The sequence below is a fragment of the Peromyscus leucopus genome, chromosome 14 (assembly GCF_004664715.2).
Source record: "Peromyscus leucopus breed LL Stock chromosome 14, UCI_PerLeu_2.1, whole genome shotgun sequence".
Classification (NCBI taxonomy): Eukaryota; Metazoa; Chordata; class Mammalia; order Rodentia; family Cricetidae; genus Peromyscus; species Peromyscus leucopus.
The window spans coordinates 53,546,926-53,565,644 of NC_051075.1; the positions used below are offsets into that span (position 1 = coordinate 53,546,926).

The 18,719-nt window shown below is 51.8% G+C and overlaps 1 protein-coding gene across 2 annotated transcripts in view; it reads left to right on the plus strand.

The window, feature by feature from the left end:
- Positions 1-18,719, plus strand: part of Jdp2 (Jun dimerization protein 2) — a 43,516-nt gene that overhangs the window by 9,657 nt on the left and 15,140 nt on the right. For both annotated transcript variants that reach the window (XM_037210721.1, XM_028876473.2), the window contains exon 2: positions 1,202-1,425. In XM_037210721.1, the coding sequence (XP_037066616.1) occupies positions 1,202-1,425 (224 nt within the window). The remainder of the gene's footprint in view (positions 1-1,201; positions 1,426-18,719) is intronic.

The following is an 18,719-nucleotide window of genomic DNA, read 5'->3' on the forward strand; positions in this document are numbered from 1 at the left end:
TGAAACACATGTTCATTGCCTGCCTACTACCCGGCATTTCCAAGACTGTAAAGATGGGATTTTTATGGACCTGGGCAGAGAGGTGGGGAAAAGGTGAACTTATTTCCCTTATAGCACTGGACTGTGTGAATGGTTTTTGTTTTAGATTGTTCTGGGCAAGGCTGCGTCGAGGCTATGAACCTCGGACCTCCATGTTGTGGTGCCTGCTGGCCAGTAATAGCTGGTGCTGTATAGCAATTGGATGAATGGACGGAGGATGAGGGGGTGGATGGGTGGGCTGGAGGACTAGGTAGGTCTAGATGTTTAGATACATGTATTGGCAGACAGACTTTCTTCCCTTGTATCTGTGCCTGGAAATAGGGAAATGACTATGTCTTACCTGTGAGATTCCCTCAGTAGAGGGAAGGAAGAAACAAGAATTCCCTGGCTGTTCATCTCCCTTTTATGTCCTTTGAAGTTGGCTTCTGTCTTTCCTTGTATGGGGCTCTGAGAACAGGGAGCTCTTGAAGGAATTTTCTGGTGGTGCACAGAGAAAGCACACGCAGATTAATTCCATCTTCTTCTCCCTCCCCCTCCCCCTCCCCCGGGCACTGGACACGGACACAGTCACCTTTAACTTTGCTTAGGTTCATCTTGTATTCGTGGTGTCTTCACAAGTGTGCCGAGTAGGATGTGTGATTTGTGGGGAGGCACCATGCCAGGCCAAAAATAGCTGCCTCTTGAACAGGTGTGAAGGAGCCTGTAATTCCGCTGCTGTCTCCGCTCAGTCTCTTCAGAGGCTGCCGCCGCTGCTATTCACCTCCCCCCCCACCCCCCCACTCCCAGTCCACAGCGTCAGTGCAGAGCCCCCGAGGAGTTACCTTTCTGCCTTTGCAAGGGATTCTGGCCGGGTCTGGTGTGGTGAGTGGGAAGACTATGGGCAGCCCGGTGCCATCCAGTGCCAGATAAACGTCACCCACAGTTGGGCTAAGCATCGTCTTTTAAAAAGGGGCCAACTCTTCCCTGCGTGCCAGAGATGGGTGGCCTTAGTCAGTTGGCTGAGCCTCCCTGAATCACCAGGACTTGGGGCTTGCAGGCAGGAAGAACACCCGGGAGGAGAAAGGATTCAGGGGAACCCTGGTGAGGAAAGGATGGGCTCCGGCAGCTCACGGAGCCTCTTCTCAAGCTAACCTACCCATCCTGCTTTCTCCAACCCCTCCAGGCCAGCCTGCCACTCCTCCTGCTATGATGCCTGGGCAGATCCCGGACCCTTCGGTGACCGCAGGCTCTCTGCCAGGGCTCGGCCCCCTCACCGGACTTCCCAGCTCGGCTCTGACCACAGAGGAGCTGAAATACGCTGACATCCGCAACATTGGGGCCATGATTGCACCCTTGCACTTCCTGGAGGTGAAACTGGGCAAGAGGCCCCAACCTGTGAAGAGTGAGGTGAGACCCTTGTTCTCCAGACAAAGCCCAGGCTTCCAGGTGTGGCTCTAAACACACCTTGGAACCTCAGCCGCGTTCTTTAACGCGTAGTCTGAGAACCAGTAAGAGGAATGGGCACTCTTAGGTCTCATCCCCAGACCTGCGGAGTCAGAACCTGCATTTTTACCAAGCTCTGGGGGATTCATGCATGCATTCAAGTTTGAGCCGCACTGGGCTGGGGCAGGAGGCTTACCCTGCCTGTGGGTCTAGGAGGTGAGAGGAGACTGATGATAATACTGAGCACGAATACTACCTTAGCAGTCTCTCTGGGGTGCTGGGAGGATCAATAAAGGTCATGGAGGTGTGAGCATGTTTTGAAAAGCATAGAGGGCATTGAATTCTTTTTAAAAGTCAGTGTTGATGGTCTCTAGCCTTTTTGGCTCCCCTCTGGAGCTGCACCAGGGAAATCAGGAAAAAGGAGAGTGCAGCCTTCCTCTTTAGGCTCCGGCAAAGATGGGTGTGGCTTGGGTCCCCAGCACCACCTGCCTGAGATGGGGTTTGCAGAGGGCTGACTCATGGAAGCGCCCGCTTCTGAGGTCTCCTGCACCTGCTGCTCTCAGGACCCCACAGTGTCAGGACAGCTGTTCCCCAGTGACGAGTGAGAGGCAACAGTCCCCAGTGTGGGTCCTGGTGTTCCAGTGGAATGCATGCTTCATGCATTTACCCAGAGCTGGTGATGTGGTTTGTCCAAAGGAATACCTGGTGAGGGTTCCTGCAGGACTGTTTCTTCCCAAAATCTACCACCCGGAAGGAGCCAGGGCTAGGAGGTACTGGTAGCTGGGGTGGGCTGGGAGTAGGCAGTGGCCAAGCAGTCTCTCTCTCTCTCTCTCTCTCTCTCTCTCTCTCTCTCTCTGTGTGTGTGTGTGTGTGTGTGTGTGTGTGTGTGTGTGTGTGTGTGTGTTCCTGCCTGGAGGAAGCGTTCACACGCAAAGGTAAACCTCAATGGAGACTCAGAGCTTGGAAGCTGTGGAGAGAAGGGCTTTGGGGTGGAGAAAGGTGTCAGGATGCACACTGTGTGCATTTACTGGGTTTTTGTTCTTCTCGTCCCCTCTCTCCACGTGAAAGCTGCCGAGAAGGGCTTCCGGGGGCTTGTCCTGAGTGGCAAGCTTGCTCTTTGCAGGCTGGAGTTGGCTTGCAGATGTGTTTGGTTTGGCCTGTTCAGTATTTTAAGAACAACCCAACCTGTTATTTCACTTAAAATTTTCAGCAAAAAGTTTGGAAAATCCAGTGGCACACTGCTCCTCCGGTCAGGGCCTCACAAAGGCCAAATGGATGGTGGGAGTTGTCTCAATCTTGATTACCATAGACCCTGATGCCTCCCTCGAACCTTGGCTCTGCCTTTTTTGTTGGTTTGACCTATCTTACCACTAGCTGCTTTCGACCTCCACCGCACGGTCCCTCCCGGAGCCTCTGGGCTTGAGACACCTGGATGAAGGGCATCACTGGCGTCTACTAAAGAGCACTGATTCCAAGATGGGAACTGACTGAGCTTACTGTCCAGGGACAATGGGCTATGGGTAGCAATACTGTCGCTGGGAGACCCTTGTCTTTGGCCCTACGCTTCTCTTCTTTCTGGGCCCATGACCTGAAAACGGTCCTTTCTGGGTTGTTCTGTTATGAGGGCCGCTAACTGAACAGTGTCATTGAACTTTGAGGCTGAGAGTGGCTTGATGAAACCAGCAACTTCGGGTAAGCGTTGGCCCAGCTGTGACCTTCCTGGGGGTGCAGAGTTTTCCACTTCTCACCTCCCCCCAAAGACCTTGGAGGAGCTTCCTTTTTTTGGAGGAAAAAAAAACCATTTTGGGGTTGGGTATTTTTACATTTCACAGCCACCCCCAGACTGGTGGCATATGCCCTGTACTTGGTAGTGACGCTCTGTCCTCACAGGCACCCACAGACATGTACCATCCAGGCCGTGAAGATGACAGGCTGTTTTTAGGGTGTATTTGCATGTCCTCTCGCTCACCGTCAGGCTGCAGCACTGTGGGGGCAGAGGCAGTTGGAGCAGCTGACTTGGCGCCTCCCGGGGCGGGGGTGGGGGGGGAGGCCAGCCCTGTCCCTCGAATTGACTTCCCAGTGTTCCCTAGGTCAGACAGAGTGGTCAGAAGCTCTTTCTGGGAGCTGGTGACGAACCTTGCAGCTGATGGGGCTAGGGGGAAGGCCTATGTGTGTAGGGCAAACAGCCTTGGTGGATTTTCCCGTCGGTATTTTGGGCTCGCACAACTTTGTGCAGTGATGCTGAGGTGCCAGTTCACATTGAGGAACCGCGCCAGGGCTCTAACACACTTGATCCTTCACTCCTCAGCCAGGTCCTGGTGACCACGCCCTCCCTGTAGCAGAGACCAGGGATTTGAGGTCTAGGAAGCCGGGCAAGTGACCAGGTTCATGCTGCTGAGCAGTGGCTTGCCGGGTGGGTCCTGGCAAGCGGTGGCCGTCGTCACAGCTCCGTCTCCCTTGCCCCAAGTCAGCAGCAGGTGTAGTGGTGGTCCCTCCGTGAGGCCCCTGGTGTGTCTCCCAGGCCTCTGTGAAGTCCCTCCCTCCCCTCTCCTCTCTCTGCGTTCCTGTGTGCGTGACTGTGCCTGCTTCCATGTCACGGCCTGTGCGCAGAGGTTAGAGGACAGCCTGGGGTGTCAGCCCCCCCCTCACATTGCATCTGGAAGCAGGGTCGCTGGTGTTCTTTCACTGTGTGTGCCAGGCTAGCCGGCTCCGAAGCTTTGGAAGGTTCTCCGGGCTCCATTTCTTGTCTCCCCCACAGGAGCAGTAGGGATGGCAGACACTCAGGCTGCGTGTCCAGATGTGACAAGAGTCCCGGGGACCCCAGCTCCGGTCCTCACACCTGGACAAAGTGCTTTTACCTGCCGAGCCATCCCCGAAGTCACGGTTGCTATTATAGCGTTGTTACAGGGTGAGGTCTTCCAGGCCAAGTGAGGTCCAAGGTCACCCGCTAGGAGGAGAACAAACAGTGACTTCGGAGCCAATGAATTTAACCTTAGGCATCGCTGTTCCCCTGCCCCATGTTTCTGTTTGAGCTCCTTTGGCCTGAGGATACACCGAGCCCTGATACACTTGTCTGTTCAACGGTATGACAGTTCAGCAGCGGGCAGCGTTTCAGGACCCCAAGGGGGCAAGGGCCAAGCCGCGGTGCAGACAGCTCGGTTGGAGTTGGCTCTCGGGCCGTCCGTCTTGCAAAGACCCGTGGTCTCCTGGGCCACATCCAAACACACACAGCAGTTCAGTAAGAGAAAGTCGGAGGATTTAGGCAACAGGTTGTGAGTTACAGAGTGCTTTGTGCAGATGTTGCTCCTCTCAATGGCTGACATGATATTAAAATGGTTCAGGGCCAATTTCTTGTCTGCGGTCCATCCGCTAAGTACCTATTACTCGCCAAGCATTGGGCTGTGCCCCGAGGCTGGAACTATCAACAAAGGAGATTGGCTCACTGGGAGCCAAAAAAGAAGGCAATTCATCTGTAGTATTAGAGGTCAGGTAGTGATCAAGTCAGTCCCGTCTGATGAGATGGCATGGCGTTCATTCTAGTGACTGGCCAGGGCCTCTGTGGACATTCCGTCCCGTGGAGGATTTAGGTGTGTGTGTGTGTGTGTGTGTGTGTGTGTGTGTGTGTGTGTGTGTATGTGTGTTTTAAGAGCCAATGCTTCTTTCTTGTCTCTCCCTTCTTTTCAAGGAGACATTGCTAGAAGACCCCAGACTTTTCCTCCCGTTCTTTTATGCCCTGCATCCCCTGATGATGGTACCCCTTGGCCAGCGAGTCCCTTCTGACCTGGAGGTCTCAACCCTGCTACAGTGGGCAGCTGTGGCCTGGTGGGTGGCCTGGAATTCATTTTTAGTCGGGAGGAGGGAAGGAGGCCAGAGGCTTCACCCTTGCACGCTCAGCCACACACCAGGCCTTCCCTCACCCTGGTGGACAGGACCCCCACACCCCACCCTTGCACTGCAACGTTTGGAGGAAGCGTAAGGGTTCAGCAGGGGACTAACTGGTCTGGGTGACCCTCCAGGACAGAGGCTGCAAACTATCCAGCTGGGCTGGGTGTCACCCGCAGACTGAGTCTTGTTGGTGCGGTCAGAACAGTCAATGGTCTCCCTCCCTCCTCTGCCTCCTCCCCCCACTTTTTTTTCTAAGCTAGGGTCTCCCCTAAGTAGCCCAGGCTTGAGCTCATGAACCTCCTGTCTCAGCTTCCTGAGCCTCCCCCTTCTCAGCCGTGTGTGTGTGTGTGTGTGTGTGTGTGTGTGTGTGTGTATTTTTTCGCTGCTGCAGGCCTACACCCTGCTATGTACAGGTACTTTCCATGTCACCGGGTCACACTCCACACTGCCCTCTTGGTTGTCTTGCACTGACCCACTTCTCGCAATGATGCCCACTGGTGGATTTTCCAGTCTGTGCTCTGGGTTCAGGTGCAGGAGTCGGGTCTTACATTCTCCGGTCTGATAGCTCCTCATGTGGGTGGTGTGTTCCACACCTGCTTACTGGGCTGGTCGTTATTGACGGTGTCAGCTTGGCAAGGTGCTTACATCTCTGCTCTCTCATTTGCTCTGTCTTCCCTAGTTTTCCTATTTCTGAATTTAAGTGAGGGGGAGGGGGAGGGAGGAAGGAGGAGAGGGAGAAAGAGGGAGAGGGGAGAGAGAGCGAAAATGAATCAAAACAACCATCCTCAAACTTGGTGGATCATCCACATAGCTTGGGAAGCTTTTTCAAGGTCCAGCTTTCCATTCCCCAGCCCAGCCCAGCCCCCCCCCCCCCGCCCTGCCCCGCCCCACCCCCGCCTCACCCCTGGAATGCTCTGGGTGTAGTAGAATTTAGGGGCTCTGCACACTTAGCAGGCTCTGTGTGCGCTCAGATCTCTTGGGGAGTGTGACTCTCAGGCATCTATACCTCCAACATCCTTATGTCCTTCCCAACTTCAGTGCAGGGTCTATTCCTTGGCCACTTTCAGAGCAAGAGAGGAAATCTGCGGCTGGCAGATCTCATCCTGGTGACTTGCTGCCTTCTCCAGGCCCCTATGGAACATTTCAAAGCTTTCACCCACTGGATGAAGGTGAATTGGAATCTGTGGGCCCAGGGTGAGTGACCTCAGAAGACAGTTTACTCCCCAGCACAAGTGGTGTGTCCAGGGTGTGTTCACAAAAGGGACCAAGACACACACCCTTGTTTTAGCCTGAGCATACGAAGTTGCTTCAAGCTAGCGCTGTGCTGGGCAAACATTGGCTCAAGCTTGCTTGTGTTTTTAGAGACTTGAAACGTAAAGGCAGTCCGCTGACATTTTTAGCAAGCCTTGCATAATTGGTTTTTAATTTGTGGCTCTTTGGAATAGGCTTGGCGGCCTCTTCCCCCTGGCTCGGATGCTGCTTTGTGTGTGTGTGTGTGTGTGTGTGTGTGTGTGTGTGTGTGTGTCTCATACTTGGTTGGCAGAGAAATACAGTCTGTCCTTCCTGGAACAGACTTTCCCAATTCGTCTTTGAAATCTTGAGTTTCTACTTAGGCTCTATTGCTCTGTGAGCATGTTTTGGAAAGTGGGTGACTGTTTAAAAGGTGAGTGTGTATACTCATGTGTATACAGGCACACATGCACATGTGTGTTTGTGGAAGTCAGAGGATGACCTCAGGTGTCGTACTTCCTCAGTCATGATCTACCTTGATTTCTGAGACCAAGTCTCTTATTGGGCTGACGCTCCTCAGCTGTGGCTGGGCTGGCTGGCCAGTGAGCTCCACGGATCCTCCTTTGCCTCATGACACTGGAATTACGAGCATGTGCCACTGGGCTCAGATTTTTAGGTAGGCCCTGGGGGTCGAACTCGGGTCCTCATGTTTGTGTGGCAGACGCTTTATTGTTAGAGCTATCCCCACAGCCCTGGGTTTTTGTTTTTAAGCAATTAAGTTGGCGGAGGAGTGAGTGATAGTGACCGGCAGTGATGAGTATGTTTGATGTTGGCCCCTGTGGTCCTGAGTCCAAGTTGATACCAAAACCTGAGCATGTCCAGGGCTTCAAGGAATTTTTACTGAAAATGATGTTCGGGGGATCAAGATGTAGCTCAATGGTAGAGTGCGTGCCTCAGGGTCCTAGGTTCGATCCTTAGCACAAACATACGGGTCATAGCTGTTGTCCTGACACAGGGGTCCCTTGGAGAGATGATGGAAGACATCTGTATCTTCATGGGCACATCTGTACTTTCTTGGTGGAAACTGAACACTTTTGAATATTCTTGGGAGTCTTGGGACTTCTTCATGCTCCCGCCGAAAGAAGGGCATGGCGCTAGTATCTCCTTCTTAGAGTTGATATGATACATCGAGTTAATGTAGGTAACGATTTCCCAGGATGCCCAGCCTATAATAGAACATATGCATCCAGAGTGTTGATTGTGCACGTTCATATTTGTGATTGATTAAGGAGCTTGATCCTCGGGCTCTCATTTCCTAGAAAGTCCTTTGTCCCTGAAAGTGCTGGACAGTCTGTTTAGAGGTGCCCAAGAGTAGGACCTGCTTCCTAATCATGGGAGCCACTTCTGGGATCTGGGAAGCGCACAGGGCTTGAGGTTATGCTTCTGGGTTTAAAACAGAATGCCACTCATTCCCAGTGTGACTTTGGGCAAGTCATTGGCCAGGCTGAGCCACAGAACAAGGAAATTCAGACTCAGAAGTTTTAATGGGGAGGTCAGGGGAGACATTGCGTACAAAGACGACCTTGACTAAACAGAGCACACCGCGCTGGGGAATCACCTCTCCTGGGAATGAGTGTGTTTGCCGTGACTCAACTGCCCTGGCGGTGCTGGTCTCATGATGTGCAGAGCTTGTGACTTGGGCTGCAGGGAAGCAGTGGACCTTCCTGTTTCTGGTTGTTCCTGCAGTAGAGAAGCGGTTGGAGTCTGCTGTCTCCAGAGCCTGTGGGTGGGGAGGTGTTCCAGCCCTTTGCTGCCATGTGTGACCTCTCATCTTGTCTCCTGTGGTATTCAGGATGCCCGTTGGCCACTGTTTGTGTTGTTGTTGTTGTTGTTTTTCAGCAGCCCTGTAAAGTGGCCTCTTCAGCACAGATCCATGGCAACATGGACGGTTAGGTCAGGAGATTGACATCTTTCCCAGGTAAAATGTATCTGGTTGAGCAATGTGGAGCCATTTAAGGCTCTCTCTCTCTCCCCTCTACTGTCCCAAAAGGCATAGAACAACCTGGCTTGAGGTTGAGCAGAAAGCTCTGGGAAGATAGGTAGATGGATTGAGGCAGGCTGTGTGGGCGCTGGGAGCGAGTCCCGAGTCTCCTCTGGGTTTAGCTACCCTGGACGGTTGCCGTGCTCTGCGGCATCCATCTTCCACTTTATTGAGGCCAGTGTATGTGTGTGTGTGTGTGTGTGTGTGTGTGTGTGTGTGTGTGAACCTCTCCAGCCTTCTTCTATGCTCGACACCGCTCAGCCTCAGTGAGCACCCCAGTTCTGTGGCAATGGTGCAGTGAAGCCCATGCCGCTGTTGCTCAAGGAGCTGGGCTCTAGCGAAGCCGTGACGCGCCCTTGTAAAAGTTGGGGGAAAACGTAAAACACGGTGAAAAGCAAAGAGTCAGCATGGGCTAAAGAAGCAACCGTTCTGCTTGGTGCCACCTGGGACCAGGGAGGTAACAGCAGCCTGAGTGCAGATTTGTCATGGTCACGGGGGTCACATCCTCTGTAAGTCTGATGTCTTACTCACCAACCCGGTCTCGTTTGGTACTTCAGTACCGACAAGATTATTATTTTTTTTCAAAAAGGAAAAAAATAATTATATAGTTAGAAGAAACAAAATTTTAATATCCTTGGACTAGGCAGTGGTTACCCAGACACACACACACACACACACACACATACACACACATACACACACACATACCCCACTAGCAGTAAAATAAGATAGAAATTAGACATCTCATTCACAGATGAGAGCTTTTGCAAATCATAGCTCCGATAATGCATTGGTGTCCAGTGAATGAAGAATGGCCATGGAGCTGGGGACATGGCCCAGTTAGTAGACTGCTTATTGTGCAAGCTTGGGGACCTGAGTTGGATCCTGATGCCCAGGCACCATGACATGCATCTGTAATCCTGACACTGGGGGCTGAGAGATGTCCCAAAGAAAAAAAGTGGAGGGTGATTGAGGAAGACTCATGATGTTAACCTCTGTCCTCTGCATGTACACACACGTACACAAAAGAATGACTACATCTCAATATTAAAAAAGATAAATAATCCAACTTAAAAAAATGGGCAAGGATTTCTTCCAAGAACATTTTTATTCTTAGTTTTTGGAATCTTTTTAATTGAAGCACAGGAACAATCAGTTCCATTATGACATTTCCCCACATTCATATCATTTTCCTGGCTCACACTCACCCCTCCCATTACCCTATGCTGTTCCCTTTGGTTGGCTCCCCTCCTTTCCTCTCTGTCCCCTTTTACAGTATTTATGTATAAATCTAGACTTTACAGAGGAAAGAAGATACGTGATATTGGCCAAAGGAAAAAATGAAATGGCTAATAAATCCACGCAGAAGCTCAACATTCAAAACTACACGTGTGATCTCGGAATGGCTGTGCTTGAAAAGATAATACAAAGCCTGGGAGGAGGCCGAGGAGTGGCCATCATCGGAAGCTGCTAGTGGGAGTTTAAAGGGTGCAGAGTATAAATGTTCTCTTTGGAGAACTGTCTGGCACTTTTCCACAGACTAGACACAGTTACCGTAGGACCCAGCGATCCCACCCCTATATCCAATAGAAAGGAAACCATGTGGGCGTGGGGAGACCACTAGGTGGGTAAAATGGAATTCCCAGGCAGGGTGGAGGCCGTTTGTAATCCCAGCACTCGGGAGGCAGATGCTGAGATCGCCAGGGCCAAGAGGCTAGCTAGACTAGCCAGAACTGGTGAGCAGTGGGTTCAGTGAGAGACTCCGCCTCAGTGAAAATGGGGAGAGCAGCCGAGAAGACAGCTGACATCCATGTGTGCCTCTTCACACACACGCACACACTTCAGCAAGCCATGGCGAAACTGTACAGCTGGATGTGATTTGACCATGCAAAGGGTGAAGTACTGATACACGTTACACTGAAATCAGCGTCCTGAGGAGAAGCAGTAGCCAGTCACTCAGGATCAGGTATTCCATAACTCCATATACGGGAGATGCTCAGAATAGGCAAGAAGACATAGAACAGTGTCCCTGGTTGTCTTAGGGAAACTGAAAGAACAGAGACTATGGCAGGGCTAGGGCTAGGGCTAGGCGTTGTGGAGAGGGAGTATAAACTGTTTTAAAAGTGGTTGTGGTTCCCTGACTCAATACACATAGTTCAGTGGGTGAGCTGTGTATGTGAATTTTATCTCAGTAATACTTACGAGTTGGAGAGCATGCTATCTGCCTGACAGGGGTCTGAAGAGGTTCAATATAACAGTTCTCCCAGCATGCAGCAGTGCTCCAGAATTTGCGTCTATGCTATCCAATCCCTCCTTGGTGCTGGGGAGAGCTAAGTGGTTAAGAGCACCTGCTGCTTTACAGGGACCCAAAGTTTGATTCCCAGCATCCACATGGTGGCTCATGGCCATCCATAGTCCCAGTTCCAGGCGCTCCAGCAGGCACACACACAGCATGCAGGCACAACATTCATACACATACATGTAGAATAAATAAATCTAGAAGACAATCAAATAAATCCCCCTTTGGTGCCAACAGCTGAACAAAATCTCAGAGCTGGTGAGGGTCAGCTTTCTCCACTTCCTGTAATTTTCTCCGGTCCTGCCCAGCCCCGAGGTCCCACAGCCACTTATAATCATTCAGAGGCTTATATTAATTACCAGTTGTATGACCTATGGCATGCTTCTTATAACTTAACCCATTTCTATTCATCTATAAGTTGCCACCTTACCATGCCATTACCAGTCTGCTGGCATCTTGCTGCTCCTTGGGCGGCAGCCGGCGTCTCTCCAGACTCTGCCCTTCTCTCTGTCCCTCCACTTGGACTTCCCACCTGGCTGTAAGCTTTCTTGCCATGGGCCAAAACAGCTTTATTTTCTAACCAATGGAAACAGCATCTATTCACAGCATACAGAAAGACACCCCACAGCAACTTCCTTTCTGTTGCTAGTGGCCATCTGGGAGCAGACAGCATGGACAGGATTTTGTGCAGAACTCTAGGAAACAGGGTATACCGAAGTGACCACTAACTCTGCTTACCCATCTGGATCCCCAGTTCTGATTCATTCCATCTGCATGTGACTGGCAGGCAGCAGCAATAACATAGGTCTATCGGTTGAAACCCTCAGCTCAGTAGAAAGCAGCCAGGGTCTTCTAAGGAGTACCGCGGCTGTGTTTAGGGCAGGAGGCTTGCCTGAATACCGCCCTTGATGGTCAGCAAGCTGCTTCTGCAGATGTCAGCTCTCATCCGCTCCAGCCTCCATGTGAGGTGGTGGTGGTGGTGGGGGATTAGCTCCCAGAGAATGAAGACTCAGCAAGACCAAGCCACCAGCCAGGCCTCACTTGTAAACATGCCTTTCTTCTATTTGAAAGAAAGCTGTCTTTTGGTATAAGATGTGCCCAGACAGATCTTAGTTACCTAATCTAATGGCTCCGGGTGCCAAGAGGATCTGTTTTGCATAGATTTCAGAATAGGGGCTTCCCTGCGACTTGAGTTTAACTGATGAGCAGCCAAGGCATCATCTTCTGTCTGTTCCTCTACTTAGCTATCTAGCCTGACCTACTATTGTAAGTAAATTTGGATGCCGGGTCTCTGCGAGCCTTGCAACTGTCCCTGCTAATTCTGAGTTTAAATTTTGCACCAACCGAAGCATGCTGGTCATTGCATGACTGTTCAGTGTTGATACAGCTATAGGCCTTTGAATGAATGCTGCCATTTTCTAGGTTTAACTTTCATGGTATCAAATGGACAGAAGACTTTGGTTGCTAAAGCTAGCCTGCAATGTATGGGTTCATACTGATGGTTTTCACTGTGGGGCCCAAAGGCTGATGATGCTGGCAGCCAGGAGTATGCTATAAGCGCCACACTGGGTTTTGTCCAAGCTGATTCTGTGGAGGGTAGGATCCAGGACTCCTTTGTCCATAAAGCCCTCTGGGAATTTGGATGCTGTGAGCTGTGAGGTGACTGGGCCTTCCAGGCCTGCCTGGCAAGCTCCTGTCTTGAGACTGACTGACAAGGATCTAAAACCACATTTTTCTTCAATCTTAACTCCCGCTTCTTGCGTGGATCTGCCTGCCCCTGGGTATTTATTAAAGCGTGTGAAACCTGGATCTGCTCAACCAGAGCTTGGTCTCAGTCAGCATCCAAACCCCTTATTTCCATGTCCTGAGATCCCTGGCCCGACATCAGCGGTGTCCATGCCCTGGGGGACTTTACCCAGTGCATTAAGCTGGTTCCTCTGTTGTTATGGGCAGGACAATCAGATAAACTGTTCCCATGTCCCCGGAGCCTGCGTTTGCTGTGGCTGCCTTAATTGTTCTGGCTTCAAGGACTAGGTAGGGAGTCACTCCATCCCTCTGACCAGGGACAGCTGTCTACCGTACTTCATCTGCCTTAGCATGGCCAAGCTTTTCCTCACCCATCTGAACTTTCATCTGCCTGGTAAAAATCCTCCTTCCATCCTCCAGGCCGGGCCTCCCCGGCTGTGATCTTATTTGACCTTGTCACAAGTGCAGGATTTTTATTAGCCGGCATTCAGTTCCCTCGATGGAGAGGTGGCCGTTCTGCTGAGTGATTTGTCAGTTATCTATTTCTTGCGCCCGAGAGAAATTGGCTGAAATCTGTGGTTTGGCCGCATGGCCTGCATACAGATGAAACGGAGCTGCCTTGGTGGAGAATAATTAAGCTCAGGACCTTGTTTTTCACCTTCACAATGAAAGACGAATGACTTCCAAAGGCTTTAATGGGTTGGCACTTGAAAAGGGCAGCCCTGGCCAACTGGGGCTTTCAGAGCATCCCTGTTCATAAATATTCTGTGCAGCGGCCGAGCCTCTCCTTGTTGGTAGAGTCTATGTGCAACAGCATGTCTCTCGTTTGTGGACCAATGTCTCCCAGGCATTTCACACCGCACACGTCCATTAACTGGGGAGGTAGTTCAGTCAATAAAGTGCTTGCTGCATAAGAGTGAGGACCTGAGTTCAATCCCCGGCACCGATGGAAAAGCCAGATGTGGTGGCACAGGTCTGTGACCCCACTGCTGAGGAAATAGAGACCAGACCACCTCAGTGGTCAGCCAGTCTGGTAAATCGGCAAGCTTCAAGTTTGGTGAGAGGCTCTGTCTCAAAAATAAAATAAAATAAGGTGACAAGCTATTGAGGAAGACACCCAATGTATCAGCCTCTGGCCTATGCATGGGCACACACCAAAAAAAAAAAAAAAAAAAAAAAAAAAAAAAAAAACCAGTTTTCAACTGCGTTATTAACTTTTTGGGGAGACAATGGGTTTCCCCCTGCCGTTTGTTTTCTGCTTCATGCCTGCCTTTTGGGGGATATTGGGAGTCCTTTCTTGTCTTTTGAAGTAATTGTCAACTGGACAAGAAAAAGATTGATGGCCTGGCGGTGGGAAACCGACCCCACTAAACTGTTACGTGTGGACCAAGTCTGAAATAGACACATTTCAACAAAGGTCATCACTCTGCCAACGGCTCTCTCCTCACTGGCGGCTCTCCTGGCCAGTGTCGTCGACCTGATCCCTGCCTGCATCTCCTCCATTCTCCGTCGTGGTAGCGCACTGTCTGCTCTTTCTCCAGCGGGGCTGTCAGCCAATGGGTGTTGCCCCGCTCAGCCTGGTCTTGGAGGCTTTGTTCCAAACACAATGCTGTCTTTTCTTAGCCTTGGAAACAGGCTGTTCTGCGTGGCTTTTTGCGAAAATGGCCCTTCCCTATGTGTGCTGTAAATCAGCCCACGCCTAGCAGCAGCCTTTTGTTTTATAGGTTCTCTTGACCCAGAAGATTTTTTTTTCCTCCTGTGGACTAGGTGGGTGGAAGGCCAAAGTCAGACACACGCATCACTTCTTGGTGAGGGGCGGTGGGGAGACAGAAGTTGGTTTAACGAGCGAGTCTGCCGCGCTGGTGTGACAATTCCCAAAGGACTATCAGTTTGTAAAAAAAAAAAAAAAAATGGTATCCGTGCCTCTTCCCGGAAGACAGTGGCCTTCGGCCTGGGCTGCCAGGATCTGGCCCGGGGACCTGGGCATGCCCACTCCCCTCTGCGAGCTCTTGGCCTCACTGATGCACAGGGATATAGAATCGTAGGGTCTTGTCTGTTCTGGAACCTCCGGCTGGGTTTAGTTTCCAGCCCCATTTCCTGTCCACTGCAGCCTGCAGGTGCTGGAGCTCTCCTCCTCCACCTGCTGAGCCTAGGAGCTGAGGAATCCCTGCAGCAGGGCTCTGGTACCTCTCTCAGTGCTCCTCCCACGGAGCCTTCTCCCGGGATTTACCAAGCGGCCTCCAGGGAGCAGGGCCTGGTACTTGCGGTTGTCATGGTTACATGCTGGCCCTGCAGGCATCAGAGTGCAGTGGCAAAGCACGGGACTGGGATCAGAAATCTTGGGTTCTCGTACTGGAGCTGTAGGGCTGGTCCCCAGCACCGTAAAGCGAAAAAGAAAAGTCCCAGGTTCTTGTCTAGATGGAATGTTCTTTCCTCTTAGCAAATGTTTAGCCATCTACTGGGTACACAAAAAAGCCAACAAGACACAGGCTTTGTTTTCACGGAACTCCCAGTATGATGGAGACGACAGTAGAGGGAGAAAACAGTGAGGTGGGGGCAAGGATAAACTCGGAGTTGAGTAGGAGCTCAGAGCAGAGGGATGGTTCTCAGCTTGAAGGCTTCCAGTCAAGGAGGACTTCCTGTTGGAGGTGATATTCCCACTAAGTATACAGGAGGCCTGAAAAGTGAGTGAGCTCTTAGGTGCACAGTGGTGCAGAGGTATGCAGGCCAGGGAAGCCTGAGGCAGATAGACACCAGGTGCTTCAGGAGCACAGAGTGGTAGAGTTGGTATGGGCAGCCGGTGAGACCACAGGCAGGTGTGGCCAGGTCACAGGAACCTGGTGTGATAGAGTCAGCAGCTTGGCATTTGGGGCAAGGAAAGCCACTACCACCATCAAAGGGCCGCCACTGGTTATGTTTGCATTTCTGAAGGATTCAGTGGCTGGGGGGATGGTGAAGGGTGCTCACTGCAGGACCAGGAATCCTCCCAGGAGGCTGTCACAGTGTCCCAGCTGTGACTTGGGCTCAGGAAAACGGCGGTGGAGATGTCAGATCTCCAATCTGAAAGCCATGCAGGGCGGGCACGTCCAACCTCAGTTGCATGGGCCACGTGCATCTCAGGTTAGCTATGAATGCCGCTCAACACATATGTAGAAGACAATGCCATGTTACAGCTGCAGAGGATTGGACACTCCTGGTGTAGGACATGGAATGGGGTGTCTGGTAAGATCAAAACTGGAGATAATGAGGAAGACAGGGGAGGGTAGGCCAGAGCGTGTAGCTCTGGGGAACAGAGATGAAGGGACCTGAAGGCAGTATGATCTTTGGGGGCTGACGCACATTACAGTGAGTGTCCAGACATCCGTTGGATGTCTGGGTGTGGAAATAAAGATTTGGTTAGTAGTGGTGTACGGGAGGAGTGGATGACTGGGACCCGCGGGTGGTGCGGAGAAAATGACAAGGTGGGAAGCCAAGGGTAGGCTAGAGCGTGGCATGGAAAGGCCAAGAATTGGCTCCCATGTGAAGTGACAGGGTCGGAGGACAGTCGGGTGGTAAAGTGGCTTGGACCAAGGTGGAGAGAATTCAGGAACACAGACGACACAGTCTAGTGGCCCAAGAGGATGAACCCAAGTGTCCGTTGTTAGTTTTCTGGCTGCGTTGTGTTCTTACCCTGCAAGGAACGTCACGAAACACGACAGAATCCGCTTATAGAGTTTATTAGAAACAAAGGATAGAAAGTGCGCAGGCCTGTGGGAGAGACACGTGCGTGGAGAAGGGGAGTGGGGAATATGGCGCCGGACTTTTAAAACCGGCTGGGTACGTGGCCAGGTCACGTCACTACTCTACGTGTGTACGTAGGGCACATGGTGGTGCCGCGCGCTTGCATCACCAGGCAACGTCACGGGACTCTGATCACGCGAGACCCCTTGGCCCGGAACTTGCTGGGTGGAGACATCCGGGCCCACCGGTATCCTGGCTACGGGATGCTTTTGATGCGGAAGTGGCTGGACGGAAGTGTCCGCCCCGTAAATGGAACCATGTTGTGGTATCCTAGCTACGGGACGCTTTTGATGCGGACATGGCTAGACGGAAGCGTCCGCCCAGTGAATGGAACTGCGTTGTGAACCCTTCATCCGTTGAACTTGTCCTCTGGGGACCCGGTCTCTGCCCCCAAGTGTCAACCTGGAGCCAGCCTCCGTTTCCCAGGGGATGGGTCCTGGGGTTGGCCATTTAGTCTGTGAAGACAGAGACTTCTTAAAAGGGATCTGGGGAATGTCATATTGTTCATCCCGTACCTCACGCTCGCTCCGTTCCTGCCATGAGGACAGGATGGATGAACCCGGGGAAGTCAGATGCTAGAGCCAGGGGAGAGGAGGGGCTGGTCCAGTCAGCCATGCAGGAGGCTGCCTGCCATCCCAGAATCCCGCTGTTTCCCTGCCCGTGGAGCTACAGGCTGACCTTTGCCTTTCCAAACTACAGTTTGTTCACTGGTAAACCAAGAAAACCAGACCCCTCAGCTTTCCTTGCAGAGGGGCCGGAAGGTCAGAGAGAAATTGGAACTGTTGTATTGTTCAAGTGTTTAGATGGTCCCGGGAGGTAAGCTGAAGTGGCTCAAGGTCTCAGTATAGGACGCTGGTGGTGATGATGAGACCCAGACTTAGGCGGCAGACTCCACCGGAGTCAGATGCGAGCCAGGAGGCCGTGCAAACCTCAAATGTGGGTTTTTTTGTTTGTCTGTTTGTTATTTAGGCTCAAGCGGCGTTCGCTTCAAAGTGGAATTAGTTGACAACGTTGAGAATTGAGAGGTCTTACTTTTAAAAATCTGTATTTTCGGCCAGTCCTGAAAACTTGGAAGACTGGGCAGTATTGAGACTGCTTTGCTGGTGTGAACCTGGGTGTCCCCTCTGCAGACACAGCCCTCCCCAGCCCTCCTCCTTTATTAACCATTAACTGACCTAGCTCTCGAAGGTGGCTTGGGTTTGCCGCCCTGGCCATTTGTGCGAATTTGCTTATAAAGCCCTGCCCAGGAGGAGCGGATCTTCAGCCCCTGGTCACTTGCATCAGAAGTCTTGGCTAAGGAAGAGGAGAGGCCAAGGGCAACCGGTTTTGAGCGGCTCAGCCCTTGGAAGTGCCTTTGAGGGCCAGAGGCGTGGCCTGCGAAGGCTGCAGGGAGACATTGGGGTTTCCTCATCCCTGCAGGAGAGGCCGTGGGCCCAGCCCAGCTGGCCTGGCTTGGCCAAGAATTCACCTCTGAACTGTCCTACTTTGTTGATGGGGGGGGGGGCAGGGGAACCCCCAGCCCGGTGCAGCCTGTTTATGTGGGGGAATGTCTGGTATGTTTGGTATTTGGGTGTTTACTTCCCAGGGTGCTCATGGGTCCCCGGTGTTGAAATGTGGCTTCTTCGTATTGGCGGGGGCTCTTGTGGGCCTGGCTAGTGGCTTCGAGCCCTGTGCTGCTGCGTTTGGATGCTGCCAGGCTGTTCCACCCTTTCCATCTCTCTCTTCTCTCCATGCCAAGGAGGGAGGCTGACTGTGCCTCCAGGCAACTGGGAGTATTAGTTGCTTTGCTGCATACAGAGAGGGACATTTGCAGAGCGATGCCTGGGCTCCAGGCCCTGGGCTGGGGCTGTGTCCTTCAGGATCCACTCCATCCATGTGCATTGAGGGATGGAGACTCACAGAAGAGCCCACAGTCTTACTAAGAGAGCGTCTTAGGAACTTGTAAAGAATGGTACAGTTTATGCCATCGCCCACACGCCCAAGCCTGGCTCTCTGTGCGCATGCTTCGGTTCGGGGCCCTTCAGATGTCCCATTCTAACAATACTGTTTGTTTCTGTTTTCACTGTCTACCCACCTGCCTGCTCTGTGTCCCTTTATTGCTTTGTCCTTGTGACCTCATGAGAGAGGATTTCTGTATTTCCTATACCTTGGGTTAAATGTGTCTTTTTTTCTTTCTTGTTCTGTCTTGGTGGTCTGGCAAAAGAAACCTTTTTTTCTCTCTGAGACAGAGGTTTGTGTAGCCCAAGCTGGCCTTGACCTAGATAACGTAGCCAATGC